Source organism: Balaenoptera acutorostrata, chromosome 20, assembly GCF_949987535.1.
Source record: "Balaenoptera acutorostrata chromosome 20, mBalAcu1.1, whole genome shotgun sequence".
Taxonomy (NCBI): Eukaryota; Metazoa; Chordata; class Mammalia; order Artiodactyla; family Balaenopteridae; genus Balaenoptera; species Balaenoptera acutorostrata.
This window is the reverse complement of record NC_080083.1, coordinates 61,861,434-61,886,544: the sequence shown is the minus strand read 5'-3', so window position 1 is coordinate 61,886,544 and position 25,111 is coordinate 61,861,434. Positions and strand designations below refer to the sequence as shown.

The 25,111-nt window shown below is 39.1% G+C and overlaps 1 protein-coding gene and 1 pseudogene across 3 annotated transcripts in view; both read right to left on the bottom strand.

The window, feature by feature from the left end:
- Positions 1-474: 474 nt before the first annotated feature.
- ABCA6 (ATP binding cassette subfamily A member 6) overlaps positions 475-25,111 on the bottom strand; it is a 60,961-nt gene continuing 36,324 nt past the window's right edge. For all 3 annotated transcript variants that reach the window (XM_007185574.3, XM_057536458.1, XM_057536459.1), the window contains 19 exons: positions 24,793-24,926; positions 22,821-22,958; positions 19,833-19,940; positions 18,787-18,960; positions 18,448-18,561; positions 15,629-15,748; positions 15,255-15,332; positions 13,917-14,008; positions 13,086-13,203; positions 12,335-12,452; positions 11,094-11,185; positions 10,674-10,852; positions 9,785-9,860; positions 9,613-9,707; positions 8,411-8,530; positions 8,071-8,211; positions 6,219-6,298; positions 2,859-2,914; positions 475-2,726 (listed from right to left, as the gene is read on the bottom strand). In XM_007185574.3, the coding sequence (XP_007185636.2) occupies positions 2,625-2,726; positions 2,859-2,914; positions 6,219-6,298; positions 8,071-8,211; positions 8,411-8,530; positions 9,613-9,707; positions 9,785-9,860; positions 10,674-10,852; positions 11,094-11,185; positions 12,335-12,452; positions 13,086-13,203; positions 13,917-14,008; positions 15,255-15,332; positions 15,629-15,748; positions 18,448-18,561; positions 18,787-18,960; positions 19,833-19,940; positions 22,821-22,958; positions 24,793-24,926 (2,135 nt within the window). In that variant the 3' untranslated portion in view covers positions 475-2,624. The remainder of the gene's footprint in view (positions 2,727-2,858; positions 2,915-6,218; positions 6,299-8,070; positions 8,212-8,410; positions 8,531-9,612; positions 9,708-9,784; positions 9,861-10,673; positions 10,853-11,093; positions 11,186-12,334; positions 12,453-13,085; positions 13,204-13,916; positions 14,009-15,254; positions 15,333-15,628; positions 15,749-18,447; positions 18,562-18,786; positions 18,961-19,832; positions 19,941-22,820; positions 22,959-24,792; positions 24,927-25,111) is intronic.
- Positions 16,620-18,314, bottom strand: LOC103004437 (protein transport protein Sec24A-like; annotated as a pseudogene).

Here is a 25,111-nt window from a genome sequence, read left to right as displayed (position 1 = left end):
TGGCATGTGGATGTGCTCACCAACCCAGAAGTTCTCTGGACCCAGTACTTTTGGGATTTTTATGGAGGCCTCATCAGGTAGGCATGATCAATTATTAACTCAATGTACAACCCCACTCCCCTCTCCCGAGAATGGGAGATGAGGCTGAAAGTACCAAGTTTTTCATCATAGCTTAGTCTTTCTGGTGACTAGCCCCATCCAGGAGCCCACCAAGAATTGCCACGTTAGAATAAAAGATGCACTTATCGCCCAGGAAATTCCAAGGAACTTAGGAGCTCTGTGTCAGACACTCCTATTGCTCAGGAAATTATGAGGGTTTAGAAGCTCAGAGTCAAAGACCAAATATTAGCAGAAACTAGGGGCAGAGATCAAGGTATATATTTCTTATTTTTTTACACAAGTGAATACAGAGAATCACAGCCAAGATCAGCTTACGCAGAGCAGAAGCCACTAGAGCCATAAGCTGGTAGGAGCAAACACTTAAATGGGGATTTTGATGAATTGCTGGTGGCTGAGTGTGGACTAGGTGAGAGAGGGGTCCTGGGGTCAACACTACGGGGAGGGGGGAGGCAGAAGCAAGTGGGTGTAACCGGAGGGGGACAAAGATTATAGGCCTGGAAAGATGCATCTACTGCTTGAGATCTGAAACTACAGCAGCGGGAGGAGGAGAGAGACCCTCTGACCTTTCTCTTCCCGTCTCTTGCTGCTACTTTCTGTTGGGTTGGTCAAACCCAACTGGAAGCCACCCATCAAAGAAGGGAACTGTGAGGCAAAGAAGGGAACTGTGAGGCAAAGAAGGGGAAGTCAGCTTCCCCTGCAAGGGGATGTTAGGAAAACAGAGAACAAACCCAGTACAAGACCTGTCCACAATAAAATTAGAGATGGTACAAACTCTCTATCCTTTTTTAAAAAAAAATCCCTTCCTTTGTTTTGTTCTAATGACCTTCTCTTTTGGAACCCAATCACCTGCTCTTCAACACAATCCTAATAAAAACAAAAGTTAATATCTTCAAAAACAACTGTATTATGATGGTTTTAGCAAACTACATCCAGATTAATCTTTTAAAATATCCATAGTACTACATCTGATATTGGTTATTCAGTACTTTGTAAACATATTTCTATAACAGTTAAGAAAATATATCATTTATAAAGAGTGTAAGTAAAGATATCATCATACTGTTATGTAAAATGATTGTATATGTTGTCATGTTACACAGCTGAGCAAGACAGGATTATTTATTGCTTGAGTTTAGAAATAATTTAAAATCAGCTCTCATTGTGATATGGATTTACTTTTGTAGGGTACTAAGGGCTCCTGAATAAACAGTAAACTATAAGTCATTTATCATAGATTTGGAAATATAATGTTCCAGATATAATTATGATATATGTAAAATACACAGATAAAATATTTAACCATGTAAAAAGTTTATAAAATGGATAAGAAAAAGATGAAAGTACAATCATAAATGAACAAAGAATACAAATAACACAAAATAAAATGCAAACATATAAAGCTGCAACCTCACCATAAGTTTAAAAGTAAATTAAAACAATTTCAATGTTATATCAGCAAATATGCATATGTATTTAATCAGGAAATTATATGTACTATCATGATTCTAACCATGTAAAAAATGCACTAAAGAAAAAAGGAAATAGTTGATTGGGGGGTATGGAGAAATGGTAGTGACTCTTTTATTCAGTACATTCAATTTCTATATTTTCCTCTATTATACACATTTTCTTCTATGAGCATAACAACTTTTTAAAAAGTTATGCAACGTATCACCCTCAGAAAGCAGCAAGAATACTGCTTTGTCTTCAAAAAATTTTCTGATGATATTCAAAATGAAATAGCTATTGTTTAAGGGAAAAAATAAAATAATATGTAAAGCTAGCACAGACTTTGAGTAATACAGAAGATATGCGCACATGTGTGCATATATCTTCTTAAAATAGCAGTAAATACACAGAAAACTACTGATCAGGTGATACAGGAAATCAGTGCCCCCCACAATCATAAGAACATACTCAAATTTTTGAAAATCTGAACAAATACTGCTGTGATTCTCATTGTTTTCAAAAGGTATATTTGAACTACTTTTCGAAAGCACATGCTTGTTCATTTGTGAATACAAGGAACTCCTAATCCTGTGACTTTTAAAACAATTTCTGAAGAGATTTCAGAGGAAGACCCTGGGTTGTACCTGTGTATTAAAGCAAACTCATACACCCAATGTATCACAAACTGGTCTGCAACAATCATGCAGTTTCTAGCTGTTGAATACGTCCCTCACCTTTGTCAGCAAGGGAATTTTAGAAAGTCATCATACTTCTAAAAAAGTCATATTTCAAAAAATTCCAAATGTGTGGCTTTATTTTCACAACACCCTATGCACGGCTCTTCAGGTATCTCTACTAATACTTTGTATTGCCTTTATTATAGATCTTCTACCACTCCAAAAGTTAAAGGGAAGAATAATTTTTTAAATTTATTCATTTATTGACTAAATATACCTAATATTGATGTTAATAATTTTTAAATTATATACACTGCTAATTATTACATATGACATAAGCTTATAAGACATCAACAAAGAATGATTAGGTCTGAGGTTTCAAGGGTCTTCTGAATGAGGAAGGAGTTTCCATCTCATGGTTGTATCAACCTCTTCATCAAAATTTCCCAGCTCCTGCTCCTTAGAAAGCTCTAAGGACACCTAAACATGTGCCAAAGAAGAAGCACAAAGAATTAGCAAGCTGTTGATTGTCTTCTAAATAAACAAAAAGCATGCACGCTACTTTCATGTGAAATTTACAGGAATGATACCAAACCATACAGGTTGACTCACCTTTTCCAAGGTGCACTGAGAGAGGTTGTATTCTTCCAGGTTAAAGTTATGTTTCACTGAAAAAAAAAGACTAGTAGTAGATGCTTACAATTTATCTATTACCAACCATCTTTTCAAAGTCATCTGAAACAAAACTGCCAATAATTGATATAAATGGAATATAGAGCTGAATGAACAAATGCTTGGTGAAAGAATGTAGTAGTGAAAAGTCATAGCATCAATATAAATACGTATTTTTTTGTTGATATTATAATTATTTATTGTTTTTTTTATTGGGGTATAGTTGCTTTACAATGTTGTATTAGTTTCTGCTGTACAATGAAGTGAATCAGCTGTACATATACATATATCCCCTCCCTCTCGGACCTCCCTCCCCCTGACACCATCCTTCCCACCTAGGTCACCAAAGAGCACTGAGCTGACCTCCCTGTGCTATACAGCAGGTTCCCACTAGCTAACTATTTTACACATGGCAGTGTATATATGTCATTCCCAATCTCCCAATTCATCCCCCTCCCCCCAGCCCCGTGTCCACACATCTGCATCTCTATTCCTGCCCTGCAAATAGGTTTATCTGTACCATTTTTCTAGATTCCACATATATGCATTAATATACGATATTTGTTTTTCTCTTTCTGACTTACTTCACTCTGTATGACAGTCTCTAAGTCCATCCACGTCTCTACAAATGACCCTATTTCGTTCCTTTTTATGGCTGAGTAATATTCCATTGTATATATGTACCACATCTTCTTTATCCATTCATCTGTCTATGGAAATTTAGGTTGCTTCTGTGTCCTGGCTATTGTAAATAGTGCTGCAATGAACATTGGGGTGTATGTGTCTTTTTGAATTATGGTTTTCTCAGGCTATATGCCCAGTAGTGGGATTGCTGGGTCATATGGTAGTTCTATTTTTAGTCTTTTAAGGAACCTCCATACTGTTCTCCATAGTGGCTGTATCAATTTACATTCCCACCAACAGTGCAAGAGGGTTCCCTTTTCTCCACACCCTCTCCAGCATTTACTGTTTGTAGATTTTTTGATGATGGCAATTCTGACTGGTGTGAGGTGATACTTCCTCGTAGTTTTTTTTTAAACTTAAAAAAAATTATTTATTTGTTTATTATTATTATTATTATTATTATTTTGGCTGCATTGGGTCTTCATTGTTGTGCGCGGGCTTTCTCTAGTTGCAGCGAGCGGGGGCTATTCTTTGTTGCGGTGTGCAGGCTTCTCACTGCGGTGGCTTCTCTTGTTGTGGAGCATGGGCTCTAGGCACGCGGGCTCCAGTAGTTGTGGCACGCGGGCTCAGTAGCTGTGGCTCACGGGCTCTAGAGCGCAGGCTCAGTAGTTGTGGCACATGGGCTTAGTTGCTCCGTGGCATGTGGGATCTTCCCAGACCAGGGCTCAAACCTGTGTCCCCTGCATTGGCAGGCGGATTATTAACCACTGCACCACCAGGGAAGTCCCTCATTGTAATTCTGATCAACATTTCTCTAATAATTAGGGATATTGAGCATCTTTTCATGTGCCTCTTGGCCATCTGTATGTCTTCTTTGGAGAAACGTCTATTTAGGTCTTCCATCCTTTTTTTTTTTTGATTGCGTTGTTTGTTTTTTTGATATTGAGCTGCATGAGCTGTTTGTATATTTTGGAGATTAATCCCTTGTCAGTTGCTTCATTTGCAAATATTTTCTCCCATTCTGAGGGCTGTGTTTTCATTTCCGTTATGGTTTTTTTTTTGCTGTGCAAAAGCTTTTAAGTTTCATTAGGTCCCATTTGTTTATTTTTGTTTTTATTTTCATTACTCTAGGAGGTGGCTCAAAAAAAGATCTTGCTGTGATTTATGTCAAAGAGCGTTCTTCCTATATTTTCCTCCAAGAGTTTTATAGTGTCTGGTCTTACATTTAGGTCTTTAATCCATTTTGAGTTTATTTTTATATGGTGTTAAGGAGTGTTCTAATTTCATTCTTTTACATGTAGCTGTCCAGTTTTCCCAGCACCACTTATTGAAGAGACTGTCTTTTCTCCATTGTATATCCTTGCCTCCTTTGTCATAAATTAGGTGACCATAGGTGCGTGGGTTTATCTCTGGGTTTTCTATCCTGTTCCATTGATCTATATTTCTGTTTTTGTGCCAGTACCATACTGTCTTGATTACTGTAGTTTTGTAGTATAGTCTGAAGTCAGGGAGCCTGATTCCTCTACCTCCATTTTTCTTTCTCAAGATTGCTTTGGCTATTTGGGGTCTTTTTGATATGACTGAAAAGGGGTTAAAATCTAAAATATATAAACAGCTCATATAAAACCAAAAAAACCCAAACAAACAGCTTGATTAAAAAATAGGCAGAAGACCTGAATAGATATGTTTCCAAAGTAGACATACAGATGGTCACAGGACTATGAAAAGATACTTAACATCACTAATCATCAGAGAAATGCAAATCAGAACCACAATGAGATATCACCTCACACTTGTCAGAATGGGTATCATCAAAAAGACCACAAATAACAAATGCTGGAGAGGGTGTGGAGAAAAGGGAACCCTCTTGCACTGTTGGTGGGAATATAAATTGGTGCAGCCACTATGGAGAACAGTATGGAGGTTCCTCAAAAAACTAAAACTAGAGCTACCATGTGATCCAGCAATCCCACTCCTGGGCATATATCCAAAGAAAACAAAAGCAGTGATTCGAAAAGATCCATGCACCCCAATGTTCATAACAGCATTACTTACAGTAGCCAAGATATGGAAGCAACCTAAGTGTCCATCTGTAGACGAATGGATAAAGAAGATGTGGTACATATCTATACAGAATGGAATACTACTCGGCCACAGGAAAAAAAAAAAAAAAAAGAAAAGAAATTTTGCCATTTGCAACAACATGGATGGACCTGGAGGGCATTATTCTTAGTAAAGTAAGTCAAAGACAAATACTGTATGTTATCACTTATGTGTGGAATCTAAAAAATACAACAAATGAACATAACGAAACATTTCACAAATAGACTCACAGATCTAGAGAACAATCTAGTGGTTACCGGTCAGGAGAGGGAAGTGGGGTGGAGGCATGATAAAGGTAGGGGATTAGAGGTACAAACTACTATGTATAAAATAAATAAGCTGCAAGGATCTATCGTACAGAACAGGGAATATAGCCAACAGTTTATAATAACTTTAAATGGAGTATAATCTATAAAAATTTTGAATCATTATGTTGTACACCTAAAACTAACATAATATTGTAAATCAACTGTACCTCAATTAAAAAATGAAAAAAATAAAGTTAAATCCAAAAATATTATCTAATTTTTGATTAATTCTTCAGAAGTTTTATTTAAAAACGGTCATTCTTACCTGCTTCTAATTTGTGAAAGGCCTGAGACAGAGGGCGAACATCCTCCGTGGGCAGTTTATAGGCCAAGAAGGAGGAATACCTAGAAATAGAAAAATGTCATACTTGACCTTGAGTTTCAAGGGAAAAAAATGACCATCAAAATAAATGTTGACATTAACAGCAATTTCCTTTTAAAAATAAAATTAATGCAAATTAATGTATGGCTTCAATCTGAAACAGATAAAATAATTTATCAATGGACATTTCTTACAGTGGCTTTGGTGGCTGGTGGTTGGAAATGATCCAGTATAATTACTTTTATGCTTAGTCTATGCAAACCTTTTTCTTGTGGAACACAGATATTCTGAACGAATCCCTTTGGTTAGTTCAAATTAGGCTGGAACGAATCCCAACTTAGTATTTCATCCTTGTCACCAGAAAGTGAAGGAAAGATACAAAGTTGAGACTGAGAGTCATAATAGTGTAGGGATTCAAATCCCTTTAAACAAAACTTTCCTGACGTCTGCTGACTTAAAAATGCACAACGTGAAAGTTGTGAGTTAAGTTTTATTTGGGGCAACATGAGGACTCTAGCCCGGGAGACAGTATTTCAGAGAGCTCTGAGAAACTGCTCCAAAGAGGCAGGGGGTAAGGTCAGTATGTATGTGATTTTGGTGAAGGGGAGTACATGCAATCAAGCACATACTTTTTGCAGGTTCCTGCTAGTCACGAGGAGCAGACGTCACCATGAAGGATTTTAGTGCTTTTCTAGATAGGAGGAGATACAAGAATTGGGCTCATAAAACCTTCTGAAAATTTCTATCTCAAGACCTGTTCTGCCAGTTTTTCCCAGAGCACAGAGCACCTCATTCCTGATCTGCACCCTGAATTCCTTGCAGGGGGTGCTGAAAGTCAGCAGCTGCAGCAGTTCATGATTTAACCCTTGTAAAGGCAGATGGCAAGTGCCAATTTGTAGTTGACACCTCAAAGGAGAGGACGAGCCGGAACTGATTTTTGCCATTGTTTCCTTGTGCTACTCCTGGCCGTACGACCTCAGGCCCCATGCTCCCAGGCAGCCCTAAAGCTGCCAGACCTCCCGGTCGGGCCCTCTTCAGCCCAGCACCCCCTCTCATGACCTTTCCATCTATTCATCAAAACCGCTTCTTGGATCTGTGACCCTGAGGGTCTGGGAATAGGACTGAATTACGTGCCCTGGCGTATCCCTTAGATAATTCCATTACATTTGAACTGTGCCAAAAGGCAAACAGCCACTGTTACGCCCTGCTTTTTTGCTGTGCTTATCCCTCCAAGGAATTTCAAAGTCAGTTCCTGCTCCACGCCCCTGCCCTCCCCTTGAAAAAACAACACCCATATTCCTATGTGCTCACACACATATGCCTTTCTATTCTACATTTTGAGGCATGAAAACTCCATGAAAGGGACATTCTTTGATGGTCTCAATTGCTGTTTCTTTCCTATGAGGATGGTTCATCCTAAACAGTTGCGTCTTTAAAATTATAACTATTTACATCTTTTAGAGAGGCCTAAGGAAGGTGTCATGGGCCCTGCTGCAGTCTTGTGTAGCTCCAAGTCATCAGAAATCCCTTCCCCCGTGTTTCCCAAGTTCCCCTGCAGAGCTGGGGACCAGCCTTGGATGGCCGAGGAGGCCCAGGTTGGGTGTCCCCAAGTCTCCCTAGGGGGCACAGCTTTCTGGGTAGCTCCCAAATATCATAATCTGGAAGACTTAAATCCATTTTTGAGGTCCCTCACTTGATTGTGAAGTCAAGTAGCCCTGAACTTCTCACAGAGCAGGAAAAAAACCACTGATGGGAAAAGCCAACACGTTCGTCCACAATCAAAAGATCCTTTCACCTCTCCTGCTGTGCAGCGTGCGGGAAAAGCTTCAGAACCTCGGTGTGGACCAATGGCACTTGAGAAGTTTCCTTCACTGTTAGTTCGAGAATGTACTCCTTGCCAAGGTTGTTTTTCAGGTGTTGGATGGAACCGATGCATCTGTGAGCAAAAAGGAAAACATGCTGGAAAAAATCTTGCCCCTGAAATTTTTTCATGTTATTCTTAAATTTCAAATGTAGGGAAAGGGGGTCCCTGAGGTAGAGGAAAGGAAGGGCTCCAGCGGACCACAGGGATTTTTGCCGTTTTCATAGCAAATCTCGTTCTGAAAGTCAAGTGCAGGCTCTGGAAGGACACCCACCTCAGCCTTCCGGACACCATCACGGCCACACGGTCGCACACGGCCTCGGCCTCGGCCAGGTAGTGGGTGGTCAGGAGGGCGCCCCTCTCCGTGTTCTTAATGGCTGTCTGGATCGTCTGCCTGAATGAGCCCCAATATTAACACCATTTTTTTAAAAAAAGTGTAGGAAAAAAGAGATAGAAGGGAAGTTTTATAGATGAAATACAATTTATGGATCATATTTAAATCCTAATTAAAAAAGAAACAGGGAAATGTGAATACTGAGAAGGTTTTGATAAAAGTTTTAAAATATTTTTAGGTGTGCTAATGGTATTCTGGTTAAGTTAATAAAAAAAAACTCCATTTCTTTTGGAGAAACTAACTGAACTGTTTATACATGAAGGGTACACTGCCTAGTATTTGCTTCAAAATAACGGGAGAGTAGGGAAAAGAAGGGGCAGAGGGTAAAGATGAAGGAAGATTGGCCTTATACAAATAACTCTTGGTTTAATAGATTCATAAATAATTCTCTATCCATTTGTATAAAATTTCCATAACAAAGTTCTTTTAAAAAGTTGGGAGGGACTTCCCTGGCGGTCCAGTGGTTAGGGCTCCGCGCCTCCACTGCAGGGGGTGTGGGTTCAATCCCTGGTCGGGGAACTAAGACCCCACATGCCGTGCAGCACGGCCAAAAAGATTAAATAAATAAATAAATAAATAAAATTTGATTAAAAAAAAAGTTGGGAAAATATTGGACGGTCACAAATATGGAAGTGGACTGGAGAATTTTATAATCCAAATAGAAAGTCCTACATAGGAAAGTAAAAAGAATTTAAAAACTAAGAAAACCTGGGTCAACAAATTTGACAGATTTGGTGAAAGCCAGAAAAAAAGGAAATGAGGAAAAGATATCAGCAAGTTAATAGTTTCTAAGGCAACTGTTATAGACGTCTCAATAATTGGCAAAATTAAAATACATTCCAAATTGCAAGACCTAAAACTTCAACAAAATACCGAGAGGTGTTTTTTTTTTTTTCCCATGTGAATACCACATGTGTATAAAGCACTATTAGAGAGTCTACCTGTTAAATATTTGTTTTCCTAATAACATGGATTGTTTCCACTCAATTAGGAACCAGTGGATTCCCTTTTCCAAGATCAGTTTAAAATGCTACTTGTACATAAGGTTTGTCCTCCTGGCTCTGAGGGTGATAACTTCTCACCACATGTGCTGCTGCTCTGTTGGATCCAAGCCTGTAGACGGTTCATCCAGAAGCAGGACAGGCGGATCTCCCAGGATACTCAGCACAAAACACAACTGAAATGCAGAGAAACGCCGCTATTTGCTGCCACCAGCCCATCAGCTCTCAGAATAACATCCCGCACCGCACAGACCTTTCTAGTAGCTCCTGCTGTTAATTTCTGCACTGGAACATTCAGCTGTTCGTGCAGTTTGAAGGCGTCCACCAATCTGATGGGAAACAGGATGAGACTATGAGATCAAGAGTATCTGGGGAAAGGCAAATCACATGCAAGGGTTACAGCACTGGAGTTCCCTCCTTGGCACTATTATTCTCAAAACTGATGATCAAAGAAAAAAGTTCATTTTGAACATGAGAGATTTTCATCTCATAAAAAAATTTTGAAACTAACTAGAATTCTAACTGAAATAGATGATTATTCATGATTATTCACTCATTTAACATTTTAAAAATGTATTTTATTGAAGTATAGTTGATTTGCAATGTATTAATTTCTGCTGTACAGCAAAGTGATTCAGTTCATATACATATATCCATTCTTTTTCAGATTCTTTTCCATTATGGTTTATCACAGGACATTGAATACAGTTCCCTGTGCTCTACGGTAGGTCCTTGTTGTTCATCCATCCTGTATATAATAGTTTGCATCTGCTGACCCCAAACTCCCACTCCATCCCTCCCCCCTCGCCCCTCCCCCTTGGCAACCACCAGTCTGTTTTCTACGTCTGTGAGTCTGTTTCTGTTTCATGGATAAGTTCATTTATGTCGTATTTTATTGATAGATTCCACATATAAGTGATATCATATGGTATCATTTGACATTGACAATTATTCTATGGAATTAGTTTTTTTTAAAGATCCCTCCGTCAGGGATGCAGGAAACAAGACCCTGTCCTCCATCCCTGCTCTATCCCTGACGCTCCCTGAAAGGTGCAGACGTCATTCCTACTCTCCACTCTTTATTCGTGATGGTACAGTCTCCCTGCATCTTGGCACAGAGGAACCTCATGACCGCACAGTACCGTGAAATGGCAACGCTGGCGTCCGCTTTACGCAGCCCTTTCACCGCGGCGAACACCTCCAGATGTTCGCGCGCTGTCAGGATGGGCCACAGCACGTTCTCCTGGGGACAGTACCCCAGGGACCGGACGCTGCCGTCCCCCTGATGACCCAGAACCGAACCGTATCCGGTCAGTTCCACCTAAGAAAGTGAACTGGTTTTAGAAATGTGCAAGCTTTTCTCCAATCACATGATTACTCAAGAAACTGACTTGTAGCTAATAATCACCCAAATTTTTTGAGAAATATTACAGAAATTACTTCATATGTTTATTATAAAAAACTATTTAAACTACTAAAAGTACAGTCTTACAAGGATATAACCCATATATATTATAACATGTCTATTTTGGGAATGGAAACCATTTCTTCATTTTCACTACCTCTCCAGCTGTTGGCTTCATGACCCCAGATATCATTCTAATAGATGAGCTTTTACCAGCGCCATTAGGTCCTAGCAATCCCAAAATTTCACCTGAAAGAGAATTACCCATTATCAATATTGGAAGTAAAAGAATAACATAAACATGTTTCTTCAATAAGTTTCTGAGATATATGTGCATCCCTCAGTACCACTTTGAAATTTATAATGTATATGTAATCCATGTCACCAAAACATGTTCTTTAACCCCTATAATTATATAAAACATTTTTGAAAAAGCTTAGTGATTGATATTTGCTATCAATACATAGGTCTTTTTTTTTTTTTTTCAGATTACGTTTTCAGTGAAAAAAATGTGCCCAGATATTTTTTTATAGCAGATGGCTGATGTGCTGAGTACCTAAATGCATTCCTAAACTTGGGAAGTCGGGGACATTTTCTCCTTCCCAAATTCCACCACTTGTGTCTGTGTCACTATCATCTTTCATCTGAACTGATATGAAAGCCTCTTGACTTGTCCACCACCCAAATTCATGAACAAACAAGAACCAGGGTGTAATATTTTTCAAAGTACCAACTAACTGGTGGCAAAAAGCCTCTAAAAACCCTCTGGTGGCATTCCACTAACTTGGTATAAAGTCTAAACTCTGCTGTTTTTCACAAAGCTGCACCTCATCGGGCCCTGCTCACCTCTTTGACTGCACCCCTTCTGTTCACGGGGGCATCCGCTGACCTCCGTTTGTGCCTTAACCACTCCAAAGGCGGGCCTGTGTCTGAGTCCCTGCCCTTGCTGTCTCCTCCGCCTGAGGTTCTCTTATCTCTTCATGCTCACGTAGTTGGCACCTTGTTATCACCTAGATCTTGGCTTAAATGTCTCTGCTCAAGAAACGTCTCCCCTAACCCTGAGTGGATGCAGCCCAAGTCACTCCCGTCGTTTCACATACTTGAATGCTCCACACAGAACTTGCCAGCATGACATCTGAAACTTCTCTTGATAAGTCATTTTTGTTTATCAACCCCCCTGAGGATGTAAAATCCATGAGGTCAGGAACTTGCCTGTTTGTTTCATAATTATTTTTCCAGATCCTAAAAGAGCCCCTGGCACACTCAAACAATATATGTTGAATGAATGAATGAATGAATGAATGAATGCTTCAGCAAGTACAACGGGTGCCTGTAACCTAGATGTTCAGTGGGCCTTTCTCAAAATAATGGCAAATTTAAAAAGTGACTCTTCCAAACCTTTTTTAACACAGAAGGAGACATTTCTTGCTGCTATTTTCTTCTTCCTCCTTGAAAAGCACCTTTTCTTCTGGCCTGCATATTCTTTGTGTAGACAGCTAGCAATTATGACTGGTTTCTGGAATAGATGACAGTGTGATTTTCCTCTTAAACTCCAGAGACTTTACGTTTCTGTGTTCCCCCTGCTGGAACCTTTCCTGCCCTATGTCATGAACCAAACCACATTTTGAGTTGCCTGTCATCCATATTGCTTGTTTCGAACGTAACATGCATTCATGGACACCGACAATACTTCTCGCTTCTCAATGGACGGAGTAAACAGCATAGCTTCATAGCTTAGCTTCTAAATAACAGCATAGCTTCATGCCGCCTCTTTGCCTTCCCCGAGCAGAAGTATCTGAGCTCACGGAAACACCACCACATCGAAATCGAACCGAAGAGTAACCCTTAAAATCTTAGTCTCTACCTGGCATTTTATAACAAATGTCACATAAATTCTTCAACTCATGAAATTTTTGGTTTTGAAATTATAGCTCTACATATCCAAGCCCACTTTTCTCAGAAAAATAAAACCACTGTGATTTGTGTTCTCTGAGCATCCAGGACCCTCAGAAGAGGCGCCTGCGTGTTTAAGAATTACATGAATGCACCAAACTGCAAACTTTCGAAACAAAACCCAGCATATCAACCCCCATTCTTGACCGCCCTCGAAGAGCTCCGCTAACACCCATTCTGTCGCTTGCTTTTCTACCTCCTCTGTGGAAATGGTTAGGGCAGTTGCCGTTCTTATTCTTTCTGCCTGAACGTCTTCATCTTCATCTACAGGTTCTTCTGGATTTGGACGACCATCTCTACTTTTAGGGGAAATTCTGCAGAGAAAATGAAATACACAACATGTGATTTTTCTAGGTGTCAAAGATGCATCAAAAATCAGCTTCTCAAAAAAAAAAAAATCAGCTTCTTGGTGATTTCACCATGGACCTTTCTTTCAATACACTGGTCATGATGATGGCTCTGTGAATATGGCTTCTGCTTTTGCCAAGAAGGTCCGTCCCAGCAGCCAAATCCCTTTCTCAGTGTTTCTGCCATTCTCCTAATAAGCATCTTTGACCCTTTCAAATTTGTCAGCAAGTCCTGCTGCTTCCTTAAAAGTCAGGTCACCTGCATTTTCTCTGTAGACTTTGAGCCCACGTTACTCACACCCAGTATCTGCCTAGTACCTTTTACCTGGATTCCCTCCAGTGGTGAAGCACTCTGAGCTATGTTGCTAAACCAACTCCATCCCATCTCTTCTGGTCAAGCATGTGCAATCCTCTTGAATGCGAGGATGGCATATTTGAGTACTCATTAGATTTTTGAGAGGCTGAAAGCTCCCTTCAGCTCATTAGTGGCAGAACTCTGCCTGGGTTTCCTATTTCCTGGCAGTTCAGCCAGAAATCCACTGACCATCATGAAAATCATCATGCTGTTTACAGTCAATATAAATTGTCAATATAAATCAGTAATTTGAGGGCAGTGGTGCAGCCACTATCTAGGAATATGAAAATACGGTATTAAGTATGAAAGTAAGTTTTATGCCAACCTGAAAACAGGATCCTTTTGCATTATTTTCTTTCCACACTTTATTTCCAAGCATCGTAGAACAAAAATGAAAAGCAAAGCCTGAAAGTAAGGCTAGGAGCAGAGAAACACTGTTACATTGAGGCATAAGTTCACAAACATTATTGAAACATTCGAATCAAATCTGTGGTCTTTCAGTCTTTGGATAAAATAGATGTGAATCATTCTTAAAAATCAGGGGAGGATTCCAGTTATATAGTAACAATCCAGCTTGGTGGAACCGGCCTTCTTTCTTCTTGTACAGCCTACATCCAGTCCGTTAGCAAAGGTTATCTGCTCCTAATTTCAAAATTATCCAGAACCCAAGGGCCCCTCACCCCTCCTGGCGCTGCTCCCGCCCCGGCCCAGGTCGCTGTGATGGCTCAATATTGATATTACAGCCCCTTGCTACTGGGTCTCCCTCTTCTTCCCTTGCCCCAAACATCTATTCTCAACACAGTAACTACAGCTGTTCTTTTAAACCATGTCACAGCACATCACTTCACTTGAAACCCTCCGATGACTCCTTGATTATGAAAAGTAAACTCAAGGTTCTTAACGTGACCCAGAATCTCTGTGTAACTCCTCTGTCCGCCCCGCACTTGTCTCTGCTACGTCTGTGACCTTCTCTCGTACCACTCTCCCCCGTGGTTACTCTGCCCCAACCACACTGGCCTCCTGGCTGACCCTGAAACAAGCCAGGGTCACCCTCTCCCCTCCTATGGGAACGCTCCTCCCGTGATATCTCTGCAGCTTGCTTCCTTGCCTCTTTCAGGTCTTTATTTTCAAAGTTCATCCTTTCCTGAGCACCCATCTTACCCAGCATGTGTTATTTATTTAGTTTATTACCTGTCTCCTTCCACCAGAATTTAAGCCCCACGAGGGCAAGGACTTTTATTTTTGCTCTATGCCTAGAAAAGTACTCACACATATGCAAAGACTGTAGTTTTCTTCAGCCTAAACATACTAGTATAATCATTTTTCCCTTTCATTCTTTTTTTGACTTGCTTTTTTATCTCTAATGCAAAGGATTTAAGTTATAGTGTATGTTTTCTTTTACAAGCTCTCTCAAATTTGGAGGGGGCAGTAGACAGGATAAATAACCATGAAAAACTAATTTTATACTGAATTCTGGACTTACGCAGTCCATTCAGGCATATAAAAATAACTAGGATTTAGAATCGTGTCTGAATGTAATTGCTTTATCTGACTTTCTTAAAAACACTTTCAAAGTTGGCACACTTCAGACGAGAACAAGGAGTTATTACAGTAAATGATAACTATCCAAAAAGTAGGCGATGAGATAGAAAAACCTTCTTACTATTAGGCATACTAGAAGATCAGTTGCATTCAGGTCATAGTTTGGGTCTTGATATTTTATTTGGTATTTGTGGGCTCTCTGCAAAGACAAAAAATAAAAGGCTTTTTAAATAGCGCTGTTGAGGTTAAATTTTCATGCCATAAAATTCACTCATTTTAAGTGTACGATTCAAGGATTTTTAGTAAATTTACAGAGTTGTGAGAGCGTCACCACAATTCAACTTAAGAACATTTCTATCACCCCAAAGAGATATCGCCCCCCATTCCCACCTCAGCCCCAGGAAAACACTAGCCTCTTTTCTGTCTTTACAGATTTAGGCAAAGCACTTCAATAGGCCGCACATTCAAAATTAATAACACGGTAACATTTCTTACCTCTTCCAAAAAACCTATAAATCCACCCAAGGTCATTGAGGGAACTAATACCATGCAAACCATCAAGACACGGAAGTCGAATTGATTTATTATAATGATGCCAAACGTGATGACTGCAGTCTACAAGGCAAGTTGAAATATATTACATGTCATACATACTCAGTCCACTGATATTTGAGAAAATACTTAAGATGTAGGTGTTCTCATCAAATGCATGAGAATTTTTCCATATGCAGATACACCCCTTTCAAAGGGAGAAGGGAAGGGAGGAGCTTTTGTTAATGAGAATATATATGACCTTCAGCTTCCAACAGAAAATCTTTAGATGAAACATCTGGAGATTAAGGTGAAAGCTAAAATGACCAAATAGACTTCCTGGACCTGAATTTTATTCCTGAGTCTGTCACTAATTTTTGTGTAACTTTAAACAGGTTTCTTAACTTTTTTCCCTCCATCAAATGAGGTGAATTATACTAGAAAATCTTGACTTTTCTTCAAATCTGACACTTCAATATTCCATGACTATGTAGCTTCTCTTCAATGCTATAAAAATGAAATGGGCAAGTATGCTGGAGTAGACAAAGATGAGACAGGAAAAGGGAAAATAATCAGAAAACATAAATAAGTATTATACTGTAATACTATGGTGTGTTTTTTACATTTAGAACAAAGAAATTTTTATTTTACAAAATTTACTTTGGTTTTGCAATACTGCTTTGTCTTATTTTAATCCATAATAATTCAAAAATAATTAGCAGCAAAGGAAAAAAGGTATCCAATCATCTGTAGATATATTTTGATTTGAAAGAGAGGGTTTTTGAGAGTCAAATGTTCACTCCTCTGCCGTGGTCCTTTATTTGCTAAAGCTTGCTCATGTCACAGTAAGAAGGATCTTAATCATCACATTAATCCACAAACCTAATAGAAAAGATGTCTGTATTATCATGACTTTCCTTAGAAATAACAAAGTCAAATTTCTTCGTTTGTTCATTTATTCACTGGAAGCTGAGGAATTACACAGGAGGAATTCACGATAAGATAACGCAGATTTGATTCTGCCTTCTACCATGAATTGAAGGAACTTTGCCCTCATTAGTCTTTCATCCCTTATTATGTAAAGAATTAGGGAAAAAATGGTCTCTGCTCTCTAAGCCAAGAGATGAAAGCTACTGCTCTGGCAGACTCTGGTGTATCAAGTTCTGGAAGGTCTGTCATATCCTGTTGGAGGTGATGCACTTTGAAACCTGGCTGAGAAAATTCTTTCCCATTTTTTCCAACCCAAACATCCCTCCAGAGCCTGCATTCATAAGAAAAGCTCCACCCCTACTCTGCTTCTCCATTGAAAGCTGAAGGATAAAGGGGTAAGGAAGGTGTGGTTCTACTGGTGATGTTGAGTGTGCCCTCATCTGAGAAACTGTCACATCTGTACAAACCAGGATGAATGGTGAGTGTATGGTAAACCAAGGGCTGACTTCTCGCTTGACACATAGCAAAAAGGCATTAATCTAGACACCCATTTATCTCAGCCTGGAGTGGTTTCTGTTTAAGGAGAGCCCAAACAAAGAGTAGAGAAAAAGGAACCATGACTCCAGGCTACTGATGACTTAGGACTGAAGACCAATACGCTCAAAGAGTGTCTCTGAGGTCACTCACTAGGATATTTCATCCCTCACTCATCCTGACAGTAACAGACCTGTCAACAGCCGTACTGGCCAATAACACTGACACTGCTTGAACATCGGCTCCAAAAGAGACTTTGTTCAGAGTTGAAACTACTAGAATACACAAAGTGTGGACACGAATTCTTCGTCCACCTTTTCTGGACATATTCAAGAGTACGGACTGAAAAGAAATCAACTATTAGTCAGACTGATATCTGTTCTGCTTACCCAGAATCTGGGTTTACATTAGGCAAAAGCATTAAGTCTGTTGACTGAACAAAAAAAATTCCCAATGCAAAGCATGAATACAAAGACTTTGGGTGCACCAAATCTTCATGATTGCCTCAAAGCCAGTCTTCCAAGTAAGGTATCTCTATAGGCACTACCTGCTGAATACCAAGAAATACAATCTAGAGACACCAAATCAGAATACTGTCCACTGAGAAGGGATAAGTCAACAGCTAACTGCTGACCAGAACAGTCCAAGGCTAATTTCTTATAGAAATCGATGGATGATGTCATACTTATTTTCTTAGCAGATGGGCTTTGGTTGGGTTCCTCTCATGATTTCAGGACTCCCACTCCCAAGAGCTGGGAGCTGTGTTTACAAGACAGACATTTAACCACCAGCTGGGGATTTCAGCTAAAAAGCACCAGAAATGCTGAGATTAGGCATCTCCAGAGTCTTGGTAAACATTTCCATCCAAGTTTTGAGTAATCTTGGACTTTCAGTAATCTTTCATTTATATTTACAAATACTTCCTCTGGCAGAGGTATAAAAACCTCTTTGATCTCTGAAATTATTAGAGTCTGAGTTTAAGAGAGACCTTCGTGAAGACTGCAGAAATGGATTGTACTGTCAAACGCTATAAAGCCAGTTTTGGTTCTAGTGTTGCCAGGAAGCCCTGTGCTCTGAAGGATCCAGTAACTCAGTGATAGCATCTGGGGCATCAGGTCCTCTGCAAGGTTCTCCATCAATTCTAGTCAAGGCTGTACATGAATTCTCCGGGAACATCTTTGACTCAGTAACATGTTACATCCCCTCCCCTTTCTAGGGTGTAATTTTAAGGTATTAATTTTCCCCATCGCTCAAGGTAAACGTGACTATATTTAATGTAACATTAAAAGTTTAAAAAAGAACTCTGTGCAAATACTTACCATATAGAAGCAAAATGACCAAAGGCCACTATTTTTTCTCCTCTTCCGAAAAATAAATGATATCACGTATGTCAGGAAGACAAGAGAAACTGCGTAACCAAGCGTAATGACAGCCTGAAGATAATACAAATAAATATCAAAGTCAAAAAATGAAATCTAAACTGAGGGCAAGGTTACAAAATTTTTTATTTTTCTCATTACACATGCACTTTGCATGGTTTTTGTTTGGGCGTATGACAAAATAAAACTGAATACCTCATGCTTATATGCAATTGCACCAATATTAAAATGTATTCTGAGTTCCCATATAAGACACCGTCTACGTCATGCACTACTCACCAAAGCAAGCACAGCTCGACTTGTGAGATGAATGTGCACCATGTTTGCCGCGTAGAAAACTGAATACATTGAAAGGAGAATGAAATTGTAGAGGTTAACGTCCACCAGGGCCTGACCACACCAGTAAGCAGAAGGGAAGAGTCCTGAAATCCACAGCTGGGACTTAGTTCTCTTCTAATGGAAAAACACAGCGTATACACAGATTCAGTTGAAATCCAAATCCAAAGCAAACACATCGGAAGATTTGCAAAGATAAATATAATCTAATATTCGAATACTTAAAAATTGTTAATATAATATTTTAAAACCTATTTTTAAAAATCTAGTATTTTTAAATTTTAATAATTTTAATTCTGTGCACATTGTTTAGGAAGCTGAGGTCTAAAGAGCCAATTCCATCAAGGTGGGCATTTTGAAACTGAGTATTATTTTATTTGATAGATTTGAGTCACAAAACCACTTCAGCTCATGAAGAACAAATAGAGCAGTAGACCTCCTAATGATCAAGGCATAAGTCTCCTTCAAAAGAAATGGTATTTTGTAATCTGAAGAACAGCAAGTTCTTCATTATCCAAACATGCTCGGGGAGAGTTAATGACTCAGAATTGTAAGAGATGACTTATCTGAATTCGATGTAACTGTTTTGCCTGGTTAATGAGCATGACCCAATACAAATACAACCAAAAAACTGTATTCTCCACGGTAGAAAGTGGCTTCAAGTCTTAACTTTGGTCCTCAATTACGACATAGATGATTTCTTCCTTGTAGTTAGGAAATAATGTAGTTGAAAGTTTTGTAATATTCCCCTTTGAAGGTTTAGATTAATTTGAGTCCCTACCAGATTATTGCACTTTTCCTGTCATTTTGAAGTAAAAAAGTACTTTGTGTTTTTAGAAGAAAAATTTCTGACTTGATAGAAATAATGTTTAAGTACATTATCTAATTTAAACATATGTTAAAAGGTTTTCCTGTGAGACAACACATAGCATTTAAAATACAACTACTGAAGTCCCCGAGTTTCTTTTCTTTTTTCCCCCGTTTCTTACTTTGTAATCGCTGACACTATTCATGGCGATGTAAGGAGAAATGCTGCACACGACGAAAAATAAGAAAAAGGACCCTTCTGGCAACCCAGTCCAGAACAGTGCATAATTCTGCAAGTATAAAAGGTACTCTTTACTTTGTAGGGTACACAGAGGTGAAAATATAATGTCATACTCATAAGACTTATATAATGTTATAAATCAATAAACCACAAAAGTAATTAATTAATTAAAGATATCCAATACATTAAAGCGCTTTAAACCAGTGAATATTTTTAAAAATGAAGAAAGGGACTTCCCTGGTGGCGCAGTGGTTAAGAATCCGCCTGCCAATGCAGGGGACACGGGTTCTATCCCTGGTCCGGGAAGATCCCACATGCCGCGGAGCAACTAAGCCCGTGTGCCACAACTACTGAGCCTGTGCTCTAGAGCCCGCGAGCCACAACTACTGAGCCCGTGTGCCTAGAACCCGTGCTCTGCAAGGAGAAGCCACCGCAATGAGAAGCCCGCGCGCCGCAACGAAGAGTAGCCCCCACTCGCCGCAACTAGAGAAAGCCCGCGCGCAGCAACAAAGACCCAACACAGCCAAAAATAAATAAATTTAAAAAATAAACAAATATAAAAAAAATGAAATACTGATCATCATAAAAGTACGTGCTTTTTGAAATACTGAAAAATCAAAAGCGAACATCTAACAACAGAGATTGGCACAACACTGTAAATCAACTACAAAAAAAATAACATTAAAGTACAAAGTAGAAAAAAAAAGTGTACATCGAGTTTATCAACCTCTGCACATGGAGGTGGGAGGGAAAATAGTTTCTGATCATTTAACGTGAGGCTTCAACGCCTAGGAAAAAAGAGAAGTGAAAAATAACTCAGGACCCATTTCAGGGTGTATATCCAAAAGAAATGAAAGCAGGGTCTCAGAGAGATACCCGCACACACGTGTTCACAGCAGTACTATTCACAAAAGCCAAGAGATGGGAGCAACCACATGTCCATGGACAGAAAAATGGATAAACAAAATGTGGTATGCATATTATTAACCCTTAAAAGGAAGGAAATCTTGTCACACACTACAACACGGATGAACTGTGGGGACATAAGGGAAATGGGAAATAAGCCAGTCACAAAAAGACAAATGCTAGCATGTGATCCTACTTGTATGAGTCAAATCCACAGAAACAGCAAGTAGAATGGTGATTGCCAGGGGCCATGAGGAGGGGGTAATGGGGACTTCTTGTTTAATGGGTATAGAGTGTTACTTCTGCAAGATAGAAAAGTTCTGGAGATCTGATTCACAACAATGTGAATACACTTAACACTTCTGAAGTGCACCCTTAAAAATGACTAGATGGTAAGTTTTATGTTATGTGGGGGTTTTTTTTATCACAATTATAAAAATGATAATTCAGGAATTATGATCCAAGAGAAATAGATTATTCAGGCCTGAGCAACACGTCTTTCTCAGCAAACCTAGTGATGAAGGTGTGAAGATACTGGCAGCTGAGTGGATGCTTCTGAAGCACAGGCTTAAAAGGAAAACTCACTGCACCAAGCCCATCCTCAACGAGATGAACTTCAAGTCACTACCCCCAAATCAATGTCTGTCTGCGGCTGGGTTTATGCTCAGGTGGGGTACAGAGCTGCCTCTTGGATTTAAGTACAGGAGACCAGTGCAGTAGCCTGTCTCAAAATAATTCTCAAACTTTACTTAAGGCTTTGGAGGCTGCATCTACAAATTCTAATTTTTCACCAGATGGGAAAATGCATCACTATCTTTATAAGAATGGCTGAAAGAAGAAAGGTGTGTGCCTCTGGGGGTTCCTAAGAGAATAACCATGGGGCCTCGGTCCATTTTGATCCTGAACAAACAGGCAATAAAATGAGGAAACTAAAGGACCAAGAGGGGGTAACATCTACCTCTTTCTACTACCAGCTGGTCCCAATTTCTGGAGCATTCCTTTCAGGCACCATCCCCACTCTCATGGTCAGTGCTGGCTGCAGCTCAAGTACATCCCATCCACCTGCTCTCGCATGTACTCCCAGCACCACTAAGGCAGGGAGGCCCCGAAGTGAATCCAACCTCTTTGTCACAATGTGGGCTTCCCTTTCTGATAGCGCCATTTCTAATTGGGTTTCCTGCTCTTCCAACTTCCTGGAGTGGAACAGTTTGGAGTCCGCTTGGAGAGATCCCTCCTGGGCATCAATCAGGGTCTAACCAGAGAATCTTAACTACCTTCCGTACTTAAAATACAGAGAAGTTAACCACGCAATGGTTACATGGGTGGGAAGAGTGGAGGAACCAACAAGGGTGATGAAGCCAGAAGCCACTGTCCCTTCTGGGTTAGAAAGAGGAAGGAAGGAGGTGATGTGATTGGAGCCCAGGGTGTGGGATGCTTCTGCTGTCCCAGCACCTATCACTGCTCCCTGTGGTCTAAGTCCAGCCTACAGCCAGCTGACAAAGAATCCCGAAAGCTAGCCTGTGGGTACCAGGCACCCTCGCAATGCAGAGCAATGATGGGTAAGTAAAGGAATTAATCAGATGGCAGATAGCCCAAGAACTGGCAAATTCTCCTTCATTTCCGTCAGTGAAGAGTCCACCAACAAATTACACTGGATTTATAAGATTCTAAAGCCGGGTTACAAGTGCTCCTGATTTCCACTTCACTGTACACACACACACACACACACACACACACACACACACACACACACTCTCTCTCTCTCTCTCTCTCTCTCTCTCACTCTCTCCAATACACTTCTGCAATCGAGTATGTATTTTTTCAGACGATTCCCTAGGAGACTATGACAGAATATTGAACAATATTCCCCCATGCAAATTCTCTAATAATAGCTTAAGAAAAAAATCATATTTTGTTAGGTATAGTCTGTCTGAAAAGTTAGGACACAATAATTTTTAGGATTAACAATCCATTATGAATATTTAACAGCTAAAGAGGGAAAATGAGTAAATCCAATACTTACAAAAGGAAATGAGCTTCTCTCGGTTCGAATATACTGTGTATGATTAAGCATTTGAAGTAACCCATTGCTGACAATATTCATAAGAGTAGGAAAACAGTGCAGTCTCTTGGTATTGCATACAACTGAAAATCTATAATCCTTCAAATAAAACAAAGACAGATAAAATAATGTTAATCCTAAATCATTAAAGAACAAAGAAAAAGGTTTTGTGTTTAAGAGCTTAACAATGCCACATTCTAGCTGTGTGGCCATCTTTAAGTTAACTGGCCTTTCTGAGCTTCAGCTTCCTCTTCTGTGAAAGGGGAGAATAAATGGGTTGTTAAACAGTTTAAATGAGATAATGTATATTAGGCCCTAGCACAGTGGACCGCACAGCTGGCAATATGAATTTTTATTAGGATTACTAATTTATTAGTAATTTTCAAATTACTAATTATTATACTAATTATACTAACAATATATTATAGTATAAAATTATATTATAGTATAAAGTTATTATAGTTTAAAATTATTATAAAATTACTAAGTTTATAATTTTATAAGTAATTTATTATTTATTTATAATTTGATATTAGGAGTTATTAGTATTACTAATTTTATTAGTATTACTAATTCCTCATTTTGCTTATGAGGAAATTTCATCTAACAAGATTTAAAAGTGGCCCTGAAAAGGAGACACTAAGCCTACAGTGAGCAAGCAAAGGAATCCTGATTTTCTGGGTGGGAGATATGCATGGGGTTAATAAAATATTCACGGTTACACTGCCAGTGAAGCGTTTTTCACACTTCATAAGAAAATATTTATGATCTTCATGTTTATAAAAATGTTCATGCATTGATCAAGAGGCTCAATATTGTTCAATATTACCAAGAGTTCATGCAAGAAATACCGCAGGTACGTAACAAGTAAAGCAAATGTCAAGCAACGTAGTTTCCCAGAGTTGGCACAAAGAGATTGTTTCCTATGATGTGCCTACTTTAGGTAGAACTGAATTCAGTGATACATCTTCAGAGCCTTTTGTTTCTGTTTTTATTTCCCTTGTAGCAAGAAATAAACAGGTAGCTTCGTTTAATTTGGCCCCCAGCTTTGCATTGGAATTTTTTTTTTTTTTTTTTAAGGATTTTCTTATTTATTTATTTATTTATTTATTTTTGTCTGTGTTGGGTCCTCGGTTCGTGCGAGGGCTTTCTCCAGTTGCGGCAAGCGGGGGCCACTCTTCATCGCGGTGCGGGGACCGCTCTTCATCGCGGTGCGCGGGCCTTTCTCTATCGCGGCCCCTCCCGTCGCGGGGCACAGGCTCCAGACGCGCAGGCTCAGCAATTGTGGCTCACGGGCCCAGCTGCTCCGTGGCATGTGGGATCTTCCTAGACCAGGGCTCGAACCCGTGTCCCCTGCATTAGCAGGCAGATTCTCAACCACTGCGCCACCAGGGAAGCCCTGCATTGGAATTTAAGTAAGACTCGGAGTTTTACTCAAGATTGGGATGTATTTTCAATAGTTTTATTCCTGTGAAAGGACCTCTACTGCTTATACTCTTTTCCCCAAATTGAAACATATTAAATAATAAACTGAGAACACTTTTCTCTCAGAGATTTCATCCGGCTATTACGGTATTTAATGTATTTTCTCAATATATAAAAATATCACTTGGGTAGTCGTTAAATAGGATTTCTTAAATTCATAATTATATGGGTTGGTACCTTTAAGGTCTAATATTTTTTTGAGTATGAATAATGCAATGACATTTAGGTAGTTTCAAATGTAAAAAAATCATCTAATTCAGAATTTAAAATAAAAATGTTTTACAACAACTTATTTAAACTTCACAGTTTATTCAATAACCCCAAACGTTTTTAAGTCAAGTCGCTGTATACTAGCTGGATTGACTTTCTGCAGTTTTTAAAACAGTTAAAATGTAGCACGTTAACTTTTTTCATAAAAGCAAAAACAAGAGGTAAGTAGCAAGCATACCCTTTTTTTACCAGAAACTATGATAGCTCCATTGTAAGATGGGTCATCAGTACCATTTCTATTTTCAAAGTCATCTACTTCCAAAAGTATATTTTGGTGCTTCAGTGACTGTATAAAATCTTCAATATTTGATTCTAGTATGAAATCAACAACAGAAGGTCATCATATAAAGCAAGAACATATATGACAATTTAAAAAAATAAACCACATACACAATTGAAAATCAATATTTATAGAATATCATGTAAAGGCATGTGTCTTTGGGCATCAAAATAATAATATTCGCCCATGAAAGAGAACCCATTATACTATCTTCTGT